The sequence below is a fragment of the Neomonachus schauinslandi genome, chromosome 16 (genome assembly GCF_002201575.2).
Source record: "Neomonachus schauinslandi chromosome 16, ASM220157v2, whole genome shotgun sequence".
In the NCBI taxonomy this organism is placed as follows: domain Eukaryota; kingdom Metazoa; phylum Chordata; class Mammalia; order Carnivora; family Phocidae; genus Neomonachus; species Neomonachus schauinslandi.
In genome coordinates, this window is record NC_058418.1 from 32,333,796 (window position 1) to 32,353,450 (window position 19,655).

At 58.2% G+C, this 19,655-nt stretch overlaps 1 protein-coding gene across 3 annotated transcripts in view; it reads left to right on the plus strand.

Annotated features, from left to right (window-relative positions):
- CPNE2 (copine 2) overlaps positions 1 to 19,655 on the plus strand; it is a 31,590-nt gene extending 11,935 nt beyond the window's left edge. For all 3 annotated transcript variants that reach the window (XM_044922114.1, XM_044922113.1, XM_021705807.2), the window contains 6 exons: positions 1,742 to 1,875; positions 3,887 to 3,941; positions 8,982 to 9,033; positions 10,488 to 10,621; positions 17,579 to 17,815; positions 19,090 to 19,655. In XM_044922114.1, coding sequence (XP_044778049.1) covers positions 1,742 to 1,875; positions 3,887 to 3,941; positions 8,982 to 9,033; positions 10,488 to 10,621; positions 17,579 to 17,815; positions 19,090 to 19,197 — 720 coding nt within the window. In that variant the 3' untranslated portion in view covers positions 19,198 to 19,655. The remainder of the gene's footprint in view (positions 1 to 1,741; positions 1,876 to 3,886; positions 3,942 to 8,981; positions 9,034 to 10,487; positions 10,622 to 17,578; positions 17,816 to 19,089) is intronic.

Sequence of the window (19,655 nt, forward strand, 5' to 3'; positions counted from 1 at the left end):
CTGGGGATAAACTTCAGGAAGGACTTCCCCAGGGCAAGGGGAGTATCTGGCCCAGAGGAGAGGGCATAGGTGGCTGAGCCTGAGTCCGGGCTTAGCTGTAGGTCAGGGCCTGGCTGCCCAGCCCTCAGAGTGTTGCTGGCTACACCCCTGCAGAGGGAAAAGAAGCTGAATTCCTCCCTGCCCGTCAGAAGGCCTTCCTGTGTCCTCTGCTACCCCTCCTGTTTGCTCACTCAGTTCCATCCACACGGGTCCTCACTGTTCCCCCAAGATGCCAAGCGCCTTTCTGTCCGAGCGCTTTGCATCTGCTGTTTCCTTTATCTGGAACGCTCCTTCCGGAACCTTCTCACGGCTGGTGCCCTGACGTCCCTTCGGGCCGTGGCGTAGAGGTCACCTCCTCAGGGAGACCTCCCCTGACGCCCTCCTGTCACTCCTTGTCAGTTCCCCTATTTTGTGATCTTCAGAACACTTAGCCACTCTGAAGTTAAGTATCTTTCTCTTGTCCCTGTTTGTCCCACCCCAAAGACTGTGAGTGCCCCAAGTGTGGGGACTTTGTTTTGTTTGTGTGCCAACCTCAGCAAACCACTCAGTGCCTGGCACATAGTAAGTGTTGGGTAAATGAGTTGTCCCTCTGTCCGTGGCCTGGGGTGTATGTCCCCCAGACTCGTCCCACTCATCTGGTCTTACGCTCCTCACTTGAAGGGGACCTCTGGCCCAGGGGGAGGAGGTACTGGGTCCCATGCTCTGCCCACCTCCCCGCCTTGCCACCACTTCTAGATCCCACGGGACTGGAGGTCACCTGCACGACTCTGTGGAATCAGGGGATTGGCTTTGTTGACCTCTAACCCCACTGGTCACCACACCCCCCTCATTCCGAGAGGCTGGGCTCTCCTGTTCCTTCTGCATGTGTGTGTGTGTGTTCATTTAACAAATGGATACCGAGCACCTCCTCTGTGCCAGACCCAACCCACATGACCAAGTTCCAAGGTAGCCATCTGTCTCCCTAGATCCCTCTCCTAACCCTCCCCTGCTGGGCAGGCTTGCCCCCCTACCCGTCTGTGCTACCCCTCCAGGGGCTGAGCTGGAGTTCCCTGGGGTCTGAGAGAGCAGATCTTAGCTTCAGCCCCTGCGGAGCACCTTCTCTGGTGCTCTCTGCCTCGCCCTGGACCTGGCCCTGGGAGCGTGTGTCTTGCCTACAGTGAGCACCCACTCTGGGCAGATGGGCACTGGCCTACCAGGCAGCCCCAGGTCCCAGAGCCCCCTGGGGGCCTGAGGGACAATGTGGAGGTGGCTTGGGGTGAGGATAAGGTGTCTGGGAAGGCTTCAGTGGGGCAGGGACATCTGAATTGGGCCTGAATGATAGAGGAGAATGAGAGAGGGAGAAGAGATGGCCTGGCTCTTGAGGTAGAGGGAACCTCATGAATAAAGGCCTGGAAATGGAAACAGAGGAGTGTGTGGGTCATGACAGTGAGGGGGACAAAGGAATTTGGGAGTGTGAGTTGACTTTGTGTCACATCTGGCCAGTAGAGTTTATGCTTGGGCAGTAGGGACCCACTGATGGCATTAGAGCCAAAGGAGTGACTCAGTCCGTTTCTAGGTTTCAGACCATCTTATGGAAGGGTGGGTTGGCACTGGGAGATGAGTGACTTCCCATGTCCCATTAGCCCCTTTGTTTCCTGGGATGAGCTAGGGAGCTGGAGTCTCTCTGGCCACCCTGGGTGGCCTTTTTCTCCCCACTCTACAGGTTGGGATAGACTTCACAGCCTCCAACGGGAATCCCCTTGACCCTTCCTCTTTGCACTATATCAACCCCATGGGCACCAACGAGTATCTGTCGGCCATCTGGGCTGTCGGGCAGATCATTCAGGACTACGACAGGTAAGCTTGAGGAGGGACTCTGGAATCAGCTCCGGCTCCATCCAACCCGGAAGCTCAGCTTGTCAAACCTGGGAATGGCCAACACATGGTATATGTGCCTTATTGCCCCTTCCTACACCTGTGGCAGACATTGCTAGTCGATTGCTGACCTCTTCCCTACCGAGCCGGATCCACGCTGCAATCCTCCTCCACATGATACACCAAGTAGCCAGTAAGAAAACGAATCAAGAGGGAAAATGAAACTTGTTTGCTTTCATTGCAACTTTCCCTTTTAGAGCTGGGGAAGTGTAGGCCTGGGATGCAGGTAGAGAATTGATCCAAAGTCAAACAGATCAGGGGGACTAGTCCGCAGGCATTCTGATTCCTGGGCCCGACACCCAGTGTCCTAATATTCTCACTTCCGCTGGGAACTTGGAAAGAGCAGCCAGCTGGTGTGGGCCTGCTTCCCATGACCCTGCTTCCTGGAGATCTTTGGATTGGGGGTGGGGGGGCAGCGGAAAGTCAGTGAAGGAAAGCTGTGTAGGGGGTGTGGCCTTGGAGGATCAAAAGTCACCTGAAGGTTATGGGATCATTGCCACAGGTGGTGCTCATTGGGACTCCCAGGCCAGAGGGTGGAAGGAGTAGGACACCGGGGAGGGAGGTACAGGTGCCAGAAATTTGGCAGGAGCAACAGCAGGCTCAGGAATCCTGTGTGCACTTGGCCTCCTTAAGAGAGGCAGCCTGAGGAGCAGGGTCTGACTCCCAGGGCCTAACGGGTGTGGCTGGGATCCCTGGCCACATTAAGAGAGGTATAGCACACAGGGGAAGGGAGGTGAAAGTCCCCATCTGCATGGTTGGGTGGAGGAGCCTCCTGCGGCCGCTCAGGAGTCCCTTGTATGCAGCTGCCCACTCGGTCCCTTCACTGAGCCTTCTCACGGGCATTCAGACTTACAAGAAGGTGCCTCAGTGAGAGGCACCACCACTCACCCAAAACCCTTCCCTTTTTCCTTCCCTCATCTCCCCCGTTGTTCTTTCCGCAAATCCTTTCAAAACACTGGAGTCGAACCCCTTCTCCCACCGCCACTGCTACCAGCCTGTTCAAACCACCATCCCCTCCTCTCCAGATCACTTCCGTAGCTCCTCACTGGTCTCCATGCGTGTGTCCTAGCCCCTGGCACTTTGTCCTCCACACAACAGCCAGGGGGTTCCTCAGTATACACGTTGAGTGAATGAACCGGTGAGACATGAGCCCTCAGGAGTTCCCAGTCGAGGAGGAAGATGGGAGAATCACTGGAGTTCTGAGAGACCAGCTTACCTTGCAGCAGGAGCTACAGGAGCACCAGAGGGAGAGGGATTCTCAGATCTCAGGGAAACCTACAAAGAGAAGGGGCCGTTTGAATTGGGCCGTAGAGGACGAGTAGGAGTTTACCACAGGGAACAGACTGGGGACAAGTAGTTTGAGAGAGGGCACAACATGATTGAAATTGGAACGTGAGGGTGCCCTGTGTGTTTGGGCCACAGCTAGTGGTCTGTGGCCAGGGCTGGGGCAGTGGGGTGTGAGGGAGGGCAGGTGGAAGCAGACGAGAGTAGGCTCTAGGGCTGGATGATGAAGCATCTTGAAGCTAAGCCGGGGTTCTCAGAATTTTTCCCAGCCACAAAAGGGAGGTTGAGAGACAGGCAGTACATTTCCATAACGACTGTGGTTTAGTGGATGCCCGAGGTCCCAGCGTGAGAAGGATCTAGATGCTGCTGCCCACTGGTTAGAAGTGCTGTGATTGATTAGCCATGTCTGCCACAGGTGTAGATGGGCTGAAGCCTCACATTCACCAGGTACTCAGAGGTGGGTGTGAGCTCAGTAGATCATTCAAAGAGAGCTCTTTCTAGAGGTGGTGGGCTTTTTCCTTCTGTCCTTGGAGGTGTGCGAGGCCAAGTGGGCCCAGCCCTGGTTGGGGGCTGGGAGGGGTGAGTGTGGGCGGGTGAGGCCTCTGTCCTGCTGTCTCATAGTGGGTTTCTTCTCCTCTCTCTGTATTAGTGATAAGATGTTTCCGGCTCTGGGCTTTGGGGCCCAGTTACCCCCAGACTGGAAGGTGAGTGGAGCTGGACTCTTTCCTTTTGGTTGAGATGGGATTTGTGTGTATGGCCTCTCTTGATTCTGCTTTGGAAGAGGCTGGGGGCCCAGCCTCCCTGCCTTCTCTGCATTTACCCCAAACCCACACTCATGGCTCAGCCTGAACCTCACGCCGGCCCTGGGGCTATAAGAACGAGCGGGACAGTTATGGCTGTGTCCCCTGGTATTCAAGTCAGGTGGGGAAGACAAGTAGGGTGCCAGATTTGGCCAACAAAAGTCCAGGACACCCAGTGAAGTTTGAATTTCAGATAAACAAATTTCTTAAGTATAAGTATGTCCTAAATACTGCCTGGGATATACTTACATTAAAAAGTTACCCATTGTTTATCTGGAATTCACATGGAACGGGGCATCCTATATTCTGTCCGGCAACCCCAAAGACGGGCAGGGTCATCAGTGCAGAGATGGGGCAGCGTGGGCCTGGGAGGAGCCCAGAGGAGGGCCCCAACCCGGCCTGGGGGTAGCAGAGAAGGCTTCCTGGAGGAGGCAAGGTCTAAGTCAAGAAGGGAAGGGAAAGGAGGAGTTTGCAGAGTGACTAGAGGTGGTGATGGGGCAGGGAGGGTGTTCAAAGCAGAGAGAACCCGGGCAAAGCCTGCGAGGAAGAGGGACAGGGCCAGGTGGAGGAACTGAGAGTGGGCGTGCTGGCTCTCTAGGGAAGATGGAGAGAGCCACGACTAGTGGGCTGGGAGGCCAGCCATGCAGGGCCTCAAATGCATGTTAAACAGCAAAGGGCGGCCACTGCGGGGTCCGTGTGGGGTGTTCTCAGCCAGCTGCCATTTTGAAGGCCCGCTCTTGACTGCTGAGTGGGGGACTGGCTGGGGTGAGGATGGGCAGGACGGAGAGATGAAGAGAAGGAGTGATGTCCATTCTACAGGCAGAAAAACAGAGGCTCAGAGGACTTGCCCAAGGCCATGTTTAATTCCAGCTGGGCAAGCGGAATTAAGTTTGTTCTCAGAATCTGCTCCCCCTCCAGTGAGAAGCCTGGGGATGGGCACAGAGGGCTCCTAAGCCTGCATGCGTGTCTCAGCTCGTGCCCCCTCTCGTCTGCCCTGCTGTGCCCCATGCTGTTTTCCAGAGTGAGCTGGGGAGGGACGATCTTCACCTCGAATTTCAGGGAGTGGCTCTGTGGCCTGCTGGCTATCGGATGGTGGGCCGGGGGGGGGGGGGCAGGATCCTGCAGGACCAAAGCTGGGCCTCTGGGCAGACCGCGATGCCACTGGGGGCGGGGCAGGCTGGGGCGGCCAGGCCAGGCAGGAGCCCGTTGCTAGGACACCGCCAGCTTTGAAAGAACTCTGGCTAAATGAGATGTTTTCTCGCTCAAAAGCCTCCTTGGAAATGTCACAGGGCAACACAGGGCTTGGCCAGGCTGGAGTGCCCGGTGGTGCCAGGAGGGCTGCCAGAGCCAGGCCGGGCGAGGGCGGATGGTGCATCCCACCTCCCCTGCCAGGCCCGGCCTCTCGCGGCCCCTTACCTCCCTCCCCTTCTAACTTGCCTGGCTCCTGCCACTTGAACCTTCTCTCATTCATTCCCGCCTCAGGGCCTTTGCACGTGGCCTTCCCCTGGCCTGTTACTCCTTTTCACTTTTTTCCCCCCACTCTAGAGGCCACGAGGGCATTCCCTGTGGGAGGCCTTCCCTGAGGGAGCTCATGGGGGGCCCCTCCTCCCGTCCCGGGCTCTGTCCTCACAGAACTTTATGGTCACCTCAGTATGTGTGGGTTTGCTCATTTGTCGCCTCCCTCCAGAGCTCAGCAGTCCGGGAGGGCCCCTGGTTTCCTCCTGTCTGTGTTCTGGCTCCTGGCACACACTGGGTGTCTACTTGTTTGTTGACAGAGTGAATTTGGGGCCCAGCAGCCTGAGGAGACAGGTGTTGGTTCTCTGAGGGTGGGAAGCTAGAAGGAACATGCGACTCAGCTGCTTGCCCTTAGGACCGTCGTTCCTCCCTGGGGCTGGGCCAGGTGCACCCAAAAACGACCCCTGCCCTGGCCAGTGGCTGAGGGACTCAGAAAGCAGTTCCTTGAGGAGATGGCATGAAGCCTTGGACGTTCAGAATGAGCCAGAGTTGGTCCGATGAAAAGAGGGGTCAGGCGGGAAGAAAGGTCTAGGCCCACAGCACAGGCTGTGACTCTCCCCACTGTAAGGCTGGGGTAACTGAGACTCGGAGAGGACAGTCCCTCTGGGGTCCCTTCAGCTCCCTCTCTTGTGCCCTCCCCCGCCAGGGCCACAGGGAGCAGCATCTTAAGTAACCCAGAGGCCGGGCGCCTGGCTCAGTCGTTAAGCGTCTGCCTTCGGCTCAGGTCATGATCCCGGGGTCCCGGGATTGAGTCCCACATCGGGCTCCCTGCTCTGCGGGAAGCCTGCTTCTCCCTCTCCCACTCCCCCTGCTTGTGTTCCTGCTCTCGCTGTTTCTCTCTGTCAAATAAATTTTAAAAAAATCAAAAAAAAAAAAAAGTAACCCAGAGGCCAGGGGCCAGGCTAGGTGACCAGAAGCACTGACTGTCAGAAGGCAGCAGGGAGTCCCAGAACAAAGACCTGTGGCCAGCAGGTCCCCAGGGGCCCCTAATCTGGCTTATGGCCTCCAGGAAACTTGTCCTGTTTACTGGCATTTCTCAGGCAAACCAGGGCAGCAGGCGTGGGAGCGGCTGGGCTGCTGTAAGCCGCATGCCCGTGTCTCCCAGATCTGGGCCTGGCTCTGCTGTGGCTCAGTGTGTCACCTGGGCATTCCCTGACCCCTTCTGAGTCTCAGTCTTTCCACCTGTGAAGTGGAGCTGCTGGAGCAGGTGACCCGAGGGGCCTCCAGGCTGGATGCGTGACCTTCACAGCCCCATCCGCTTGGACCATCAGGCCTTCCCGCAAAGAAAGCGGGGCGGGGGGGGAGGAGTGAGGAATGAAGAGGTTGGGTGGCCCAGAAAGCAGAATATTGCTCCATCCTTACCAGGAGGGGGCTTTCCCCCTTGGTCTCTAAAATCTCCGAAAATCTGATTTTGCGGGAAGTCATTGGCCCAGGGAGGCCGGTTTCCTTGGCAACCATTTTCCTCTCTCAACCCCTCAGTACAAGCCCCCCTCTTAGTCTCTATAGAGGCTCATCAAGTTGCCATGGCAATGAGGACCTCCAGCCCCCACAGCTGGAGCCCTAGACTAGGGACAGGATGAAGAGGGCCCCAGGGCAGGGAGAGCACCCAAGAGGGACATCAGGGGACCAGCTCCATGCCAGCCCTTAGGGCTGAGGGAGCAAAGAACAGAAAAGCTATTTCCTCCACCCCTCCGCCCCCCCCAACAGGGAAGAGTCTTCTCCTCAGGCCATCCCCCCCACCCCAGGGCCCTGCTGGGGTGAACTCCCCGTGCTGGAGGGTTCACCTCTCTTGGCCCAGGAGGGTTCAGCAAGGCCAGGACCCCAACACCCTCTCAAGGCGTGGGGGGCTCAGGTCTTAGGCCTGTTCTGCTGTGTGGCCTTGGCACCTGGCTTTCCCTCTCTGGGCCTCAGTTTACTTGTGAAATGGGCACGTTGGATTTGGTGGGGCCTTCCAGCACACACATTGTAATGTCTGGGAGCTAAAGAGTCTGGGAGTGTTTGCGCCCAGAATAAAGCTCTCACCTGGCAGATATTCCCCTAGACCTCTTCATCTTCCTAATTTAAAACCCATGGGAGAGTGTGAGAAGATGGAGGAGGGTCAGTAAATATCCTCCAGACTAAGAAGGCACTTTCAGGCCAAAAAATGAAGCCAGCCACTCCATTGACACAATTTAATTCAGGATAACTTACTGCGGGCCGGACCTCCAGGCAGCATGCAGCCCTCCCCCACCCAGGCGGGAGCAAGGGGTATGGTGGTGAGGCCACGGGTTAGGGCTCTAAGTGGCGCCCCCTGTGTGCCCGCCATCTCTGCTGGTTAGATTAAGTAGGGCCCTGTGTGCGCCACTTTAGAGAAGATCAGAACACGTGGGCACAGTTAACCTCCCCGGGGCCTAGAACACGTAGCCCCCGAGGGAGGTCATTGTGCAGACACAAACAAGATGGCGTCAGCCCTCCTACGGAGAGGAACACCTTCTGAGGTTAGTGGGTTCGGGGAACATGGGCTCAGGAGGCAGCCTGACCTCGGTTCTGGTCCCAACGTTGTCTTTCAGTAAATGTGAGACCCTGGGAACATTCTAGATCATTGTGTGTCTCCGTCTCATCATCTGGAAACGGGGTAGTAAGAGGCCTTTCCCCACTGAATCATGGCCGGGAGCGAGGGGATGCCTGCAAAGCTCTGAACATGGGGTTTGGCGTGCAGTAGGGAGGGGGGCTGAGTGGGGATTTTGGCTGTGAGACCGCAGCAGGAGGGAGAGTGGGGAGGCCCCCATCTGAGCTCCGGCCCCCCGAGGCCCTGGGTTCTGTAGCCACCGCAGCCCTACTACAGCCCCGAATGGTGTCTAGTTAGTGTTCCTCTGTGTTCCCCAATCTGGGAGTGCGCAGGATGATCCACAGGGCTGGGGCTGGAAGCAGCCCCCTCTGGCCCCATGATGCTTCCTGATCCCCAGTCCAGCTGAGCAGGCTGTCCGCTGATCCCCGGTTTGGCTCGCTGGCATACCGTGGGCTCCTTTGCTAGCAGTCGTGCCAACCGTGAAGGTGGGGAAAGCCCTTGGGGCCCAAAGAAGTGGAACCTCAGAGTGTGTGACAAAGGAGCAGTCCAGGTGCTCCTGGAACCCACCTGGATGTCCCCAGAGGCCCCTCTGTCCCACTCCGGGACTCTCTTAGGGGGTTGAGGAGGCACAGGAAGCGCTGACCCCCCAGAAGAGATTAGGGTGATGTGCACCCATTATGAAGTGAGAGTAGTCAGACCTCTCTGTGTGGCTCAGTCCTAGCTGTGGAGGTGAAAGCAGATGGGGAGGGGGATCAATAGCCTTGACCTGGGGGTGGGGATGGGGCATGAAAAGCCAGGTGCCCCAGAGGGAGCTTTGGCCGGGCAGTGGGTGGGGCCTGGGCCCAGAAGGCTGCCGGCCCAGCATTTTCTCTACATTTCAGGTCTCCCATGAGTTTGCCATCAACTTCAACCCCACCAACCCCTTCTGCTCAGGTGAGTGCCAAGCCCGCCTGCACCTGCCCTGGGCGGAGGGAGGGGCAGCATATAGGTTTTGTCTTGTGCTCCCATACCCTCCCCCTCATGCTTGCTCCTAATGACAGATGGGGCAGAGCTGGAGGTTGGAGTCAGGTGGTCCTGGATGCAAGGCCAGCCGCTACCCTTTCCTGGCTGTGTGACCTTGGGAGAGATCACTGCTTCTCTCAGGGCCTTTGCCTCCTCACCTGCCCCAGGGAGTGTGATACCTGCTTAGCTCACCTCAGGCGGTGCGTCAGGTGAGAATTAAGGGAAGCGTTGACAGGAAGCCCTGTGTAGGACAGGAGGAGGTAAGGGCAGCAGATTATATACCTGTCTCTCACCTCCCACCCACCCTTGCTGAAGGGCCCATCTCTGCCCCACCCTGCTCCCTCTTGCCTTCCACAAAGAGCCTTGGCAACCAAGGACTGAGGGTTGCCGGTGTGGGAGTCGGGGGAGAAAGGGGCAGGCAGTGAGTGGTGCCTGTGCTCACCTCTGCCCCCTCGGCCTCAGAGGATTTCTGAGCCTCCAGAATCAGTTAAGAGACTACTGGAAGAGGAAGGGGGCTCCAGGTGGATATGGAAGAGGGTGGGCCCCACCCTCATGAGACCTTCCAGCCTAGGATTTGGCTTGGATAGAGCATCTGCCTTCCCTGGGGATTCCCACAGCTGGGCCCAGTTTGTACTTGGAAGGGAAATGCATCAAGTCACCAACTTGGGAACGATGCCGTGACTCAGAAGCCATGGGCATCTGTTGGCCAGAAATGTAGCTGGTACTACTCCTGGGCTCTGTCTAGTTTGGAGCAGGTCTCCAGAGACTTTGTCCAAAATCAGGTCGATCAACCTCCTCCCCAGCTAGAGGCCGCCTGGATAGGACCACAGGGCTGTGGGATAGTCGTCGTCTTATAATGGTGGCCGTTTACAGAGCACCTACTGTGTGCTGGGGCTACATAAGCATCTCCGTGTCCTCCCCACCCCTCCCACCCCCGCCCCCGAGCAACCCTCGGCAAAAACTGTAGCATAGCCAGAATGGACGTCAAGATGGCCGGCTGCCAAGTCCCTTCCCTGGGAAGAGCCTGCTGAGCCCTCCTCTGGCCAGCTGCCCGAGTGAAGATTATCAGTCCCATTGCCAGACAAGGAAACAGGCTCCGAAAGATTAAACAACTTGCCTCAGGTCCCACAGCTAGGAAGTGGCAAAGGCAGGATTTGAACTCGGGTCTGCCTGACTCCATATTCAGGGCTCTTTGCTTTATACCATCTTGGCCCTGCCCTTTGGGAGCTTCTGGTCTCACGGGACCCATGCTGGCCACCGTAGGGGCATTTGGGGCGAGCATGAAGTAGAGGCAGGATCTGCAAATGGGATGAGGATGGGTGAAGGGTCAGGGGGGACCGAGGCTGATGCAGTCTTCCCCCCCCCCCCCGCCCCCCGCGAGGCAGGTGTGGATGGCATCGCCCAGGCATACTCGGCTTGCCTGCCCCATATCCGTTTCTATGGTCCCACCAACTTCTCTCCCATCGTCAACCACGTGGCGCGGTTTGCGGCCCAGGCCACAGAGCAGCAGACGGCCACGGTGAGTAGGCAGCCGCCGCCGTGGGTGTGCGGGAGAGGGCTGGCCCTGGCTGGGCCCTCCTTGCCTGACAGGAGGGCCAGACTGAGGTCCGCCCCTACTCCGCCCACCCCCATGGGGCTGGTGAGCTGGATATTTGGCTTTCTCTGCCTCGGTTACCTGCAAGTATGGTAAGGGGGTTGGACCAAGCTCAACTCGATTGATCCTGGCTTTCCGGAGCACAGACTTGAAAAAGACACAGTGATTCCGTTCATGCTTAGTAGGACATCAGACTGTAATCAGTGGGAGGTGCCTCCCCAGGGCAGGCGGTGTTCGTTATTCCTGGGACACATGGAAACCAAGAGACGGTGGTCCCTGCAGCCTTAAAGCTGACCTTCTGGGCCACTGTCTGGCCCTGGCCCAGTGCTCAGTGATGAGGCTAGAGGCAGCCTGGTGGGAGGTTGCCAGGGCGACTGTGTGGCATCTGGAATACATGGCAGACAGCCATCGATGGCATCTGCATCCCTGGTCCTGTCTCTGCCCTCTAGTTTCAGGCCTAATGCCAGTGTTGGGGTCACCAAGGGTCACCTTGTCCACTTCGCCCTGCACCTACCAGGATTTGCCCTGACTTGACTATGCGGCATGAAGCCGTCTCCCCCAGCCCCAGGGGCGGTGCCACACATAGCCTTCCCCAGGCCAGCTTGTCAGGTTCCAGCCAAGGCTGGAAACCCAGCTCCTAGCTCTGGGTGGTGGAGCCTGGGCTGTCACCAAGGAGACTTAGGTCTGCCTCCTGCCTGGCCGCTCCCCACTGGGAGACCTTCCCAAGCCTGTGGCCTGCTCTGGGCTTCCCCCTTGGAAAGGAAGAGTCTCTGCGCCCAGGCTGACGTCCCTTCTAGACTGTCCTTTTCATTCACCTCCAAGATGGTATCTCAGATTGTCTTCCCAGCGCCAAGGCCACCAGCTTCTGTCTCTGGCCCCTACAATCCATTCTCCTGCAGGGGTCCTGTCGGAGCCTGCCACTCCCTAGCCACTCCCTTCCAGAGACCTCCTCTCCTACCCCCCATGCCTGCCTTCCCTTCTGATCTTACCCTCTTCCTGTCCCTCAAACACACAAGCTTGTACCCCTCGCAGACCCTCTGCCCTGCTGACTCTCTGCCTGGCTGGTTCTACCCATTCCTTGGTGTCCCCTCAGATGCCACCCCCCCCCCCATGGCCTTCTTTGACCATCCCTCTGAGGCTGATCTCCCGCCTTCTCTGTTGATTCTCATCTGGACTCTGAGGATGGCAGCGGCATCTAGTTTACCTTCTCCATGTCTCCTCACCCGTGGTGTGTCCCCCGCCCCCCCGACTGCCAGCCCCACTGGCCAGGCTGTTGCGTGTTTGCCACCATCCGGCCCATGGCAGGCACTCACCCCGCCTGGGGGTGGATGAATCTGTGGGCCCCGCCATGGGAGTGCTGTGCGAGGCTCGGGAGGCAGGGGGCGGGGACGCCCGCCAGCGCCCCTCCAGAGGGAAAAGGACCTGGTCCCATTGGGCCCACCAGAGGAGCGAGACCCCTCCCTGATTCCTAGGGAGGCAGAGGTTGGCTTCTGGGCGTGGCAGCAAAGATGGAGGCTGTAGAGGTTAAGCGAGAGAAGAGGACACCAGGGTCGCCCTGGGGAGGGCAGGACAGCAGGACCCAGTCTGGTTGTTTGGGAGGTGGAAGGGGGCTCTCCGGTCAGGCTGCCAGAGTCTGAATCCGGGCTCCACCCCTTCCTCCCTGTGGCTTGGGCAAAGCACGGAACCTCCCTGAGCCTCCGAGTCGCTGTCTGTACGATGGGAAACTAATAAGACCTACTAGGTGGTGTTCAGATTAAGCAAGATCACACAGCACCTGCCCCCAGAGAGACCTGGGGGATGAGGAAGGACAGGCAGAGCAGACTGCAGAGGCCAGGGCCGGCAGGAAGGAGGTCATGGCGCAAGGGCTGGGGGAGAAGGAAGGCGGTCCGGGTGTCTTCTGCCTCCGGGAGCAGGATCTGCTGTAGTGCCAGCTGCGCCTGCCGCTGAGGGCCTGAGACAGGCCCCCTCCTGCTCTGAGCCCATTTCCTGTATGAAAGGGGCGAAGGAAGGCCCCCCCCCCCCCCCGGGGTGCTGGGAGAATCTGGGGCCACCTGAATGGGACAGCGACCAAGGCAAGGCCTGGGAGGGGCTGGTTTTTAATTCCTGGGGGCACAGGGCTGGAATTGGTTGGCGAGGCAGCCCCTGGGCTTGCACCACTTGGATGCCTGTGGTCAGCCAGGCCGTTGTCCCGCCCCGTCTGTTAGCGGCCTGAGCCAGTTATGAAACGGATGGCAGAAAACAGCACGCATCCTTGTTGAACAGGAAGAACGGGTGTGGTAGCAGGAACAAGGCCCGTGTTCTTGCCAGGCGGAGCCAGGGTGGGACAGCGCAGGAGGTGTGCTCCGGGCAGAAAGGGGCCTGGGGCCCTGGGGCAGGCCAGGAAGGGGATCTTGGTGTTCTGGGGAACAAATGCTGAGGGCTCCCTGGAGCGGGAAACTTGGCCCTTTCTCTGCCCAGTCCTGATCCTCTCAACACCCCAGCCACTTTTAGGCAGCACCCTGGTGGTCTCAAGGCAAGGATCCGGCACTCTCGGTGCCCCAGCCACTTTGGGCATAACCCGGTCCTTCCAACCTGGGGAGGCAGCCTTCTCTGGGCATCCTCACCTTCCAGGATGCAGTGCCCCCATCCCTGTGACTTGGGCCATCCCCCAGCAGGAGTGGGACCGGAGAGTCTCTATCAGCCCCTCTCCCCCTGATGTCCAAACAGATCCACTTCTCCACCTCCGGCCTGGCTCTAGCCTGCAGCTCACCGTGCACCAGAGGTGGTGCTGCCTGATGGCTCAGCCTCGAGCTCCCGAGGCCCATCGACCCCATTCAGACCCCAGCTTCTCCATTGCCTGGCTGTGTGACCCAGGGCAGCTTGCTTGAAGCTCTCTGAACCTGTTTCCTCTCCTGTACCGTGGAGGTGCTGAACAGTGGCTGCCTGCTAGAAACACTGAGGATTCAACCAGATTGGCACGTGAATTGCTCAGCACGGTGCCTGGCACACAGTAAGCACTTCTGGGGATGCCTCTGAGCACAGTTAGACCCAAGGCAAAGGGAAATAAATTGTGGATTAAGCGCTACTTTTATACAGCCGCTTTGCAGGGGGAGGCAATACTCAGTGTGGTTTCACCTTCCCTGGCCCTAGACATATGCACACGCGTGCACACCCACGTACAGGAACTCGAGAGCAGATGGTAGGAGGCATTGCTCTAGGCAGGCCTGCGCTCTCCCGTTCACACACACAACCCATCTTTCCGGAGCATATTTCTGTGCGGCACTAGGGAGACCATGATGCGCGGCCTCTGCCCTCCCGGAGCCTGCAGTCTAGTGGGGAACCTGGCTGGGGAAACAGCAGCTGTGATGCACTGATTAAACCTGTGCTGACAAAGGCCCAGCCTCCTAAAGGTGGCACCTAACCCAGAGGGCTCAGGGAAGCCTTCTTGGAAAAGTGATGTCCAGGCTGAGACGTGGAGGATGCTTAAGAGTTAGCCACGTAAAAGTCATGTGTGTGCATGGGTGTGGAGTGCCCCAGGCAGAGGGAACAGCATATGCAAAGCCCAGGAGGCAGGGTGTTTGGACCTAACTGAAGGAAGAAGTCTTGATGTGAGAGGAGTGAGTTGGGAGTAGGAGAGAGCCAGCTACCACAGGGCCTTGGAAGGCAATGAGGACCCTGGATTTTCTCGAGGGCCATGGGGGAGCCACTGAGGGTATTAAGAGGTTCAGAAAGGGCTAGACGATCCCCATTATGGGGCCCCCATCCTTCTCTCTGCCCATAAGCCCTGGGTCTTGCTGTCCATGGCCCATTCCTGCTTGGCTACCTAGGTATCTGGTGTCCTAGTGGAGGGGGAGCTGGGACACAGGGCCCTGGAATTTCCCCCCACCCCAAGGGTCTTTGGCAGCCAACTTCCAGAAATAAGCCAGGGAGCAGCTCCCCCAGACTCTGACTGGAATTGTTGTGGTCGGTTTCTTATAAATCTGATACGTTAAACGCTTTAGGGGAAGTGGCTATTTACAGTCCCAGAAGCCTGAAGAACCTCTGGGTAAAGGCAAAAGCTACTCCATCCTTGAATGGTGTTGGGTGCTTTGATTTTTGGTTGGACCTGACGGTGATTGACTGTGGTTCTGGGGCAGGGACGGGGTGCCAGAGCTGGGAGATGCTGAAGAGGGTTGCAAAGGGCTGCCTGGAGGAGCACTCGGGGTGTCGAGTGGGGGAGAGGAATCTCCAGAGGAGACACCCCCCGCCCCCCACAAGGGGTAATGCCGGCAGGGGAAGTGGAGCTCCGGGCTGCGGAGGGCCTTCCACCAGCTTGGGATGGAGGCGCAGACGCTCCAATGGGTCTTGGAACTGTGGCTGGAAGGGTATGCCAGGCAGGAGGAAGGGTACCAGGAAGGGTGTGCAGGTGGGAAAGTTTGGGGGTAGGGGAGACCAGGGTTGTCTGTGGGGACAGCAGCACCCTTTCCCACCACCTCCTGCCCGGTTCTGCCCTTCATTCTCCTCGTCTACAGCCCCTCCCATTTCTGTCTTGGGGGTGGGGCTGTAGAGCCTTGGGGTTGTAGTGGAATGTAGAGGCTCCGCCTGGGGTGGGTGAGAAGCACAGGACATGTTAGCTGCAGGTCCCTTGCCAAGGCTGGCCCGGCTGGGCAGAAGCTGAGATCAGGCCCATGGCTGTGGATATTATGGCTGGCTGGCTGGCACGCACAGGAGTGAGGGTTCATGTCCAGTGCCATGGCTCTGGCTCTTCCCTGGGCTGCTGGCCTAGACACTGAGACCGTCTGACAGTCTAGACAGTGGGGTGAGAGGGTGGGAAAGCTCCTCCTGCCGGGGCGCATTACTGGAGAGGCCGGGCCACCAAAACGGGAGGGACAGGGGTGGCAGAGGGGGACGCTGTGGAAAGAGCCCCAGCTCTGGAGTCAGCCAGGCTTGTGTATGGATCTAGACTGTGCCAGTTCCCAGCAGTCGCTGAACCCCCTTCTAAGCCCTTTCCTCATCTCTAAAACAGAATCCCAGCGTGAGGATGGCAGGGTCTGTGCACTGTGGTGCATCAGCAGGGACTTTCTCACCCTGTCAGGTGGTGCCCATGGTCTTGCAGGAACCCAGCCCCAGGCTGCGCCCGCCTCCCTGGGAAGGAGGATCCAAGGCCTGGGGGAGGCCCAGGCCTGAGGATAGACATGCGGCTGAGTGAGAGGAGAAAGCTGAGGACCGCATGGGGGGAGGGTGGGAGGCCAGTCCCGCCTTGAGTGGTGAACCTGTCGATTGAGGTCAGGCATTCTCCCTCCTCCTCACCAGGACCTTCCGTGCCTTCTGCCAGCTTAGGTGCCCCGGAAATCTTGCCCTGGACTATTTCTGGCGGGAGGGGAGTGGGGTTAGAGGGCCATTTACAGAAGGGGTGCTGGAATGACGGTGGGCTGTGGGGGGACAAGGGTGTAGATGGGCTTATAAGGCCCTCCAACCACAGGCATGGGGGGCTGGCAGCTGCTGCCCTCCACTGCAGGGATCCAGGCTGCCATCTCCATAGCAACAGGTATCCCCAGCACCAAGGGCTCAGTCTCTTAAAGGCACAGTGCAGGAGGTGGGTTAGGATGGTGGGTCTACACCTCCGAGCGGCTCACCCGCTCCTTCCAGGGCTGTGCGTGGGCGACAAGCAGGAGAGTAGGGGGCTGAACTTGTAGCCTCTGTATGGTTCCCAGTGAGCAAATGGTTTTGCTGGGTGAGAAGGTGGCCAGGTGCTGACCTGGGGTCTGGCTCGGTTCTGCCCTCTATGACCTGGACTAGTCTGGCCCCCCTTTTCCTCTCCTGAGAACCAGAAGGATCAGACTAGAAGGCAAAAGCCTCAAAGAATATTAGGGCCATATAGGGCTTTTCTGTTTATTTTACAGATGGGGCAAACCAGGTTCCTTAAAAAGGGGCCAGAGGGTGCTAAGGACAGAGCTGACACTAAGGTGTCAGCTGGCTTGGTATTCTGGGGCCTCTGCCCAGGCCATCTAGGGAGCCTTCCTGAACCTCATGTGCCCACCATGTCCCGTTCACAGTCCATGCTATGGCCATACATGCCCATGCTAATCAGTATTTTTAAGTAATTTTATAAGGAAACTGTATAGCCCACCGTAAGTGAAAAGTTACCGCTTGCCATATATAGCGAGTAACAGGAAAAATAAATTGTACCTGGTATTGAAGTCTAGCTAGAAACTGTCGTCCCCTGAAGCTCTGCGCTTCCCGCCTCTGTTAATAAGGAAGGTGAGCACATGAGAGGCATTAAAGGCCCACTAGAACCGACCCGAGACTCCCTCCTGGGTACCGTCCGCGGAAGTGAAAGACCGCTGCAGACGTAACCCTGTGCCTTGAGGCTGTGTGTGTCCAGAAGCACTGGCCTGTGTGCCAGGCAGCCTGTCTCAGAGGCCAGCCCTGCAGCCGGGGAAGGAGCAGCTTGCAGAGATCTGTGCGGGGCGGAGAAGGTGAGGCTGGGCCGGGTCGGCCAGGATACGCCTCCCTCCCCGGCCGGCCTGTCTGCCAGGGATGCAGTTCTCGGGCACAGAGCTCCGCTGTGGTACAGCAACTGCCACCGTGCAGATGACGAAGCGGAGGCACGGCAACGTCAGCCAGCTGCCCCGAGCCCCACAGCAGAGCAGCCAGAGGGCCAGGCCTGGAGTTCGGGACCCTAGCACTGAGCTGCGGTGTCTAAGGTCACAGCCAGGGCAGGGGGAAGAGGGCAGTTTGTGCCTCGGGTTGGGACCAGGTCAGGGTTTGGATGGCCAGAGGCCTGCAGGGGTGGGGTGCTGCGGGCTGGGATTTGGCGGCAGCTGGGCATGAAGAGCTGTCCTCCCAGGGGTCAGAGGGTTTTGGGAGGCCAGGGAAGGGGGGCCAAAGACTTCAGAGCACCTGGCTGCCTCTTCCCTGCAGCAGTACTTCATCCTCCTCATCATCACGGACGGCGTCATCAGTGACATGGAGGAGACGCGCCACGCCGTGGTGCAGGCTTCCAAGCTGCCCATGTCCATCATCATCGTGGGCGTGGGCAACGCTGACTTTGCCGCCATGGAGTTCCTGGACGGGGACAGCCGCACGCTGCGCTCGCACACCGGGGAGGAGGCGGCCCGTGACATCGTGCAGTTCGTGCCCTTCCGAGAGTTCCGCAACGTGAGTGTGGGCCCAGGCTGGGGAGGGGGTGCTTAGGGGACCCCAGCAACCAGAGTTAATAAGGATGACTGTCTTGGGCTCCTCTGCCCTCCGCTCTATTGTGTGCTGCCCGAGGGCCCACCCCCACACGAGCCCCTACGACCATGTGAGCGCCGGCTTTAGCAAGCTCATGGAACCTAGGGAGCGGTGCCCAACCCACACTGGGGCTCCAGCGCAGGGTTTCAGGGAGGCCCTGACCAAGGTCCTGAACCAGAAGTTGGAGTTATCCAGGTGGGGCAAAGCATTCCAGGCAGATAGGGGGCTGAGAGCAAAGGCCCAGGGGTGAGAGAGGCTTTTGGGGGTAGTCACACCTCAACCAGCCTACTTCACAGATAGAAAACGAGGCACATCTTAGGATGGCCTGCTCTGCACGGGGACTGGTGGCCCCACCTTGTTCCTGGAGGTGGCTCTGGGCCTATCTGCAGGTGACCCCAGGTCTGCCCACAAGGTCCCTGCACTAGCAGCTGGACCCACCAGGATCCCAGGGGGAGCAGTCTCAGATGCCACCCCTGTCCCATCACCTGGGAGCCCAACTCTTATTTAACTAGATGCTTACTGTGTGGCCTTGGGCAAGTCCCTGACCTCTCCAGACCTTGGTGCCCTCAGCCATAGGGACTCTTGGGGTTCTGTGGTGCAGATCCTACAAGCCAGTCCTAGCAAGAACTTACCACTTTTATACCCAGTGGTGCTCACACCTCTACCCAATGCCCTCTGGGTTTGCCTGAGGTGGTCCAACTCCTTCCTCTGGAGCCTTAGTTTCCTGAGGACATATGCTGGGCCTCGGCCCCCCATTCATGCACAGGACACTGACTGAGCACCTCCCCATGGCTGGCCTGTGGCTGAGCATTCAGCAGTGAGCCAGACAGTCCTGGCCCATTTATATGGGCCAAGAAGGTGCTCAGGAAATGTCTGTCAGGTGAGTAGGCTGTGCAGCTCGCCTCCACTGTCTCTTTCCCTGAAAAGCCTCCCACAGACACATTCATCTTAAAATGCGATCGTCGGGCATCTCAAGTGCTCAAGGAAAGAGTCAGACTTCAGGTAAAGGAAAAGCAGTGCTAGCAGTGGGGTTTCAGACCCTGGCTGGGACAAGGGACTCGAGTTCTAGACAGTCCTGGCCCTGATTCTGTCCTCCAGGGACACCGTCTCTTAAAGCAGTCTGGGCATGGAGCCCCCTCACCATGGTCTTCCACTGACCCTTCCTATCTCTCCTCTCCACCTCCCCCTTGGCCCCACAGGCAGCGAAAGAGACCTTGGCCAAAGCTGTGTTGGCAGAACTGCCCCAACAAGTCGTGCAGTATTTCAAGCATAAAAACCTGCCCCCCACCCACTCGGAGCCTGCCTGAGCACCAGCCCAGGCCCAGCAGCAGCATGCCGGCTGGGCCTCCCACCCTCCCAGGAACGTGCACGCTCACCCTGCTTCCTGGTGGGGCGGGGGGGCACCTTGTTTTTAACCCATCCACGTTTTTATTTTCTACAACCAGACCTCCACCCCCCCACCTTCCCCCAGCTCAGCTGGGCTTCCTTTGTTGGAGTCAACAGATGATACTTCCGGGCCAAGCTGGCTTCCTCCCTCCCCTTAAGTATTGAATGTACTTTGTATAATTTTAGTGAAATTGTTATTAAAGAGAAAATTTTTACAATCCTAACTGGCTTCTTCCAAATAACTAGCTGCAGACCCTGAAAGGAGCGTGTCCCCAGTGCATACTTTGTGTCATTGCCTGCACTTACTTCCTGCTGTTTTTTTATACTGTGACTGTGTTCTAGTTGTTATACTCAGGGTAATAAAGGAGTTTCCAATGTC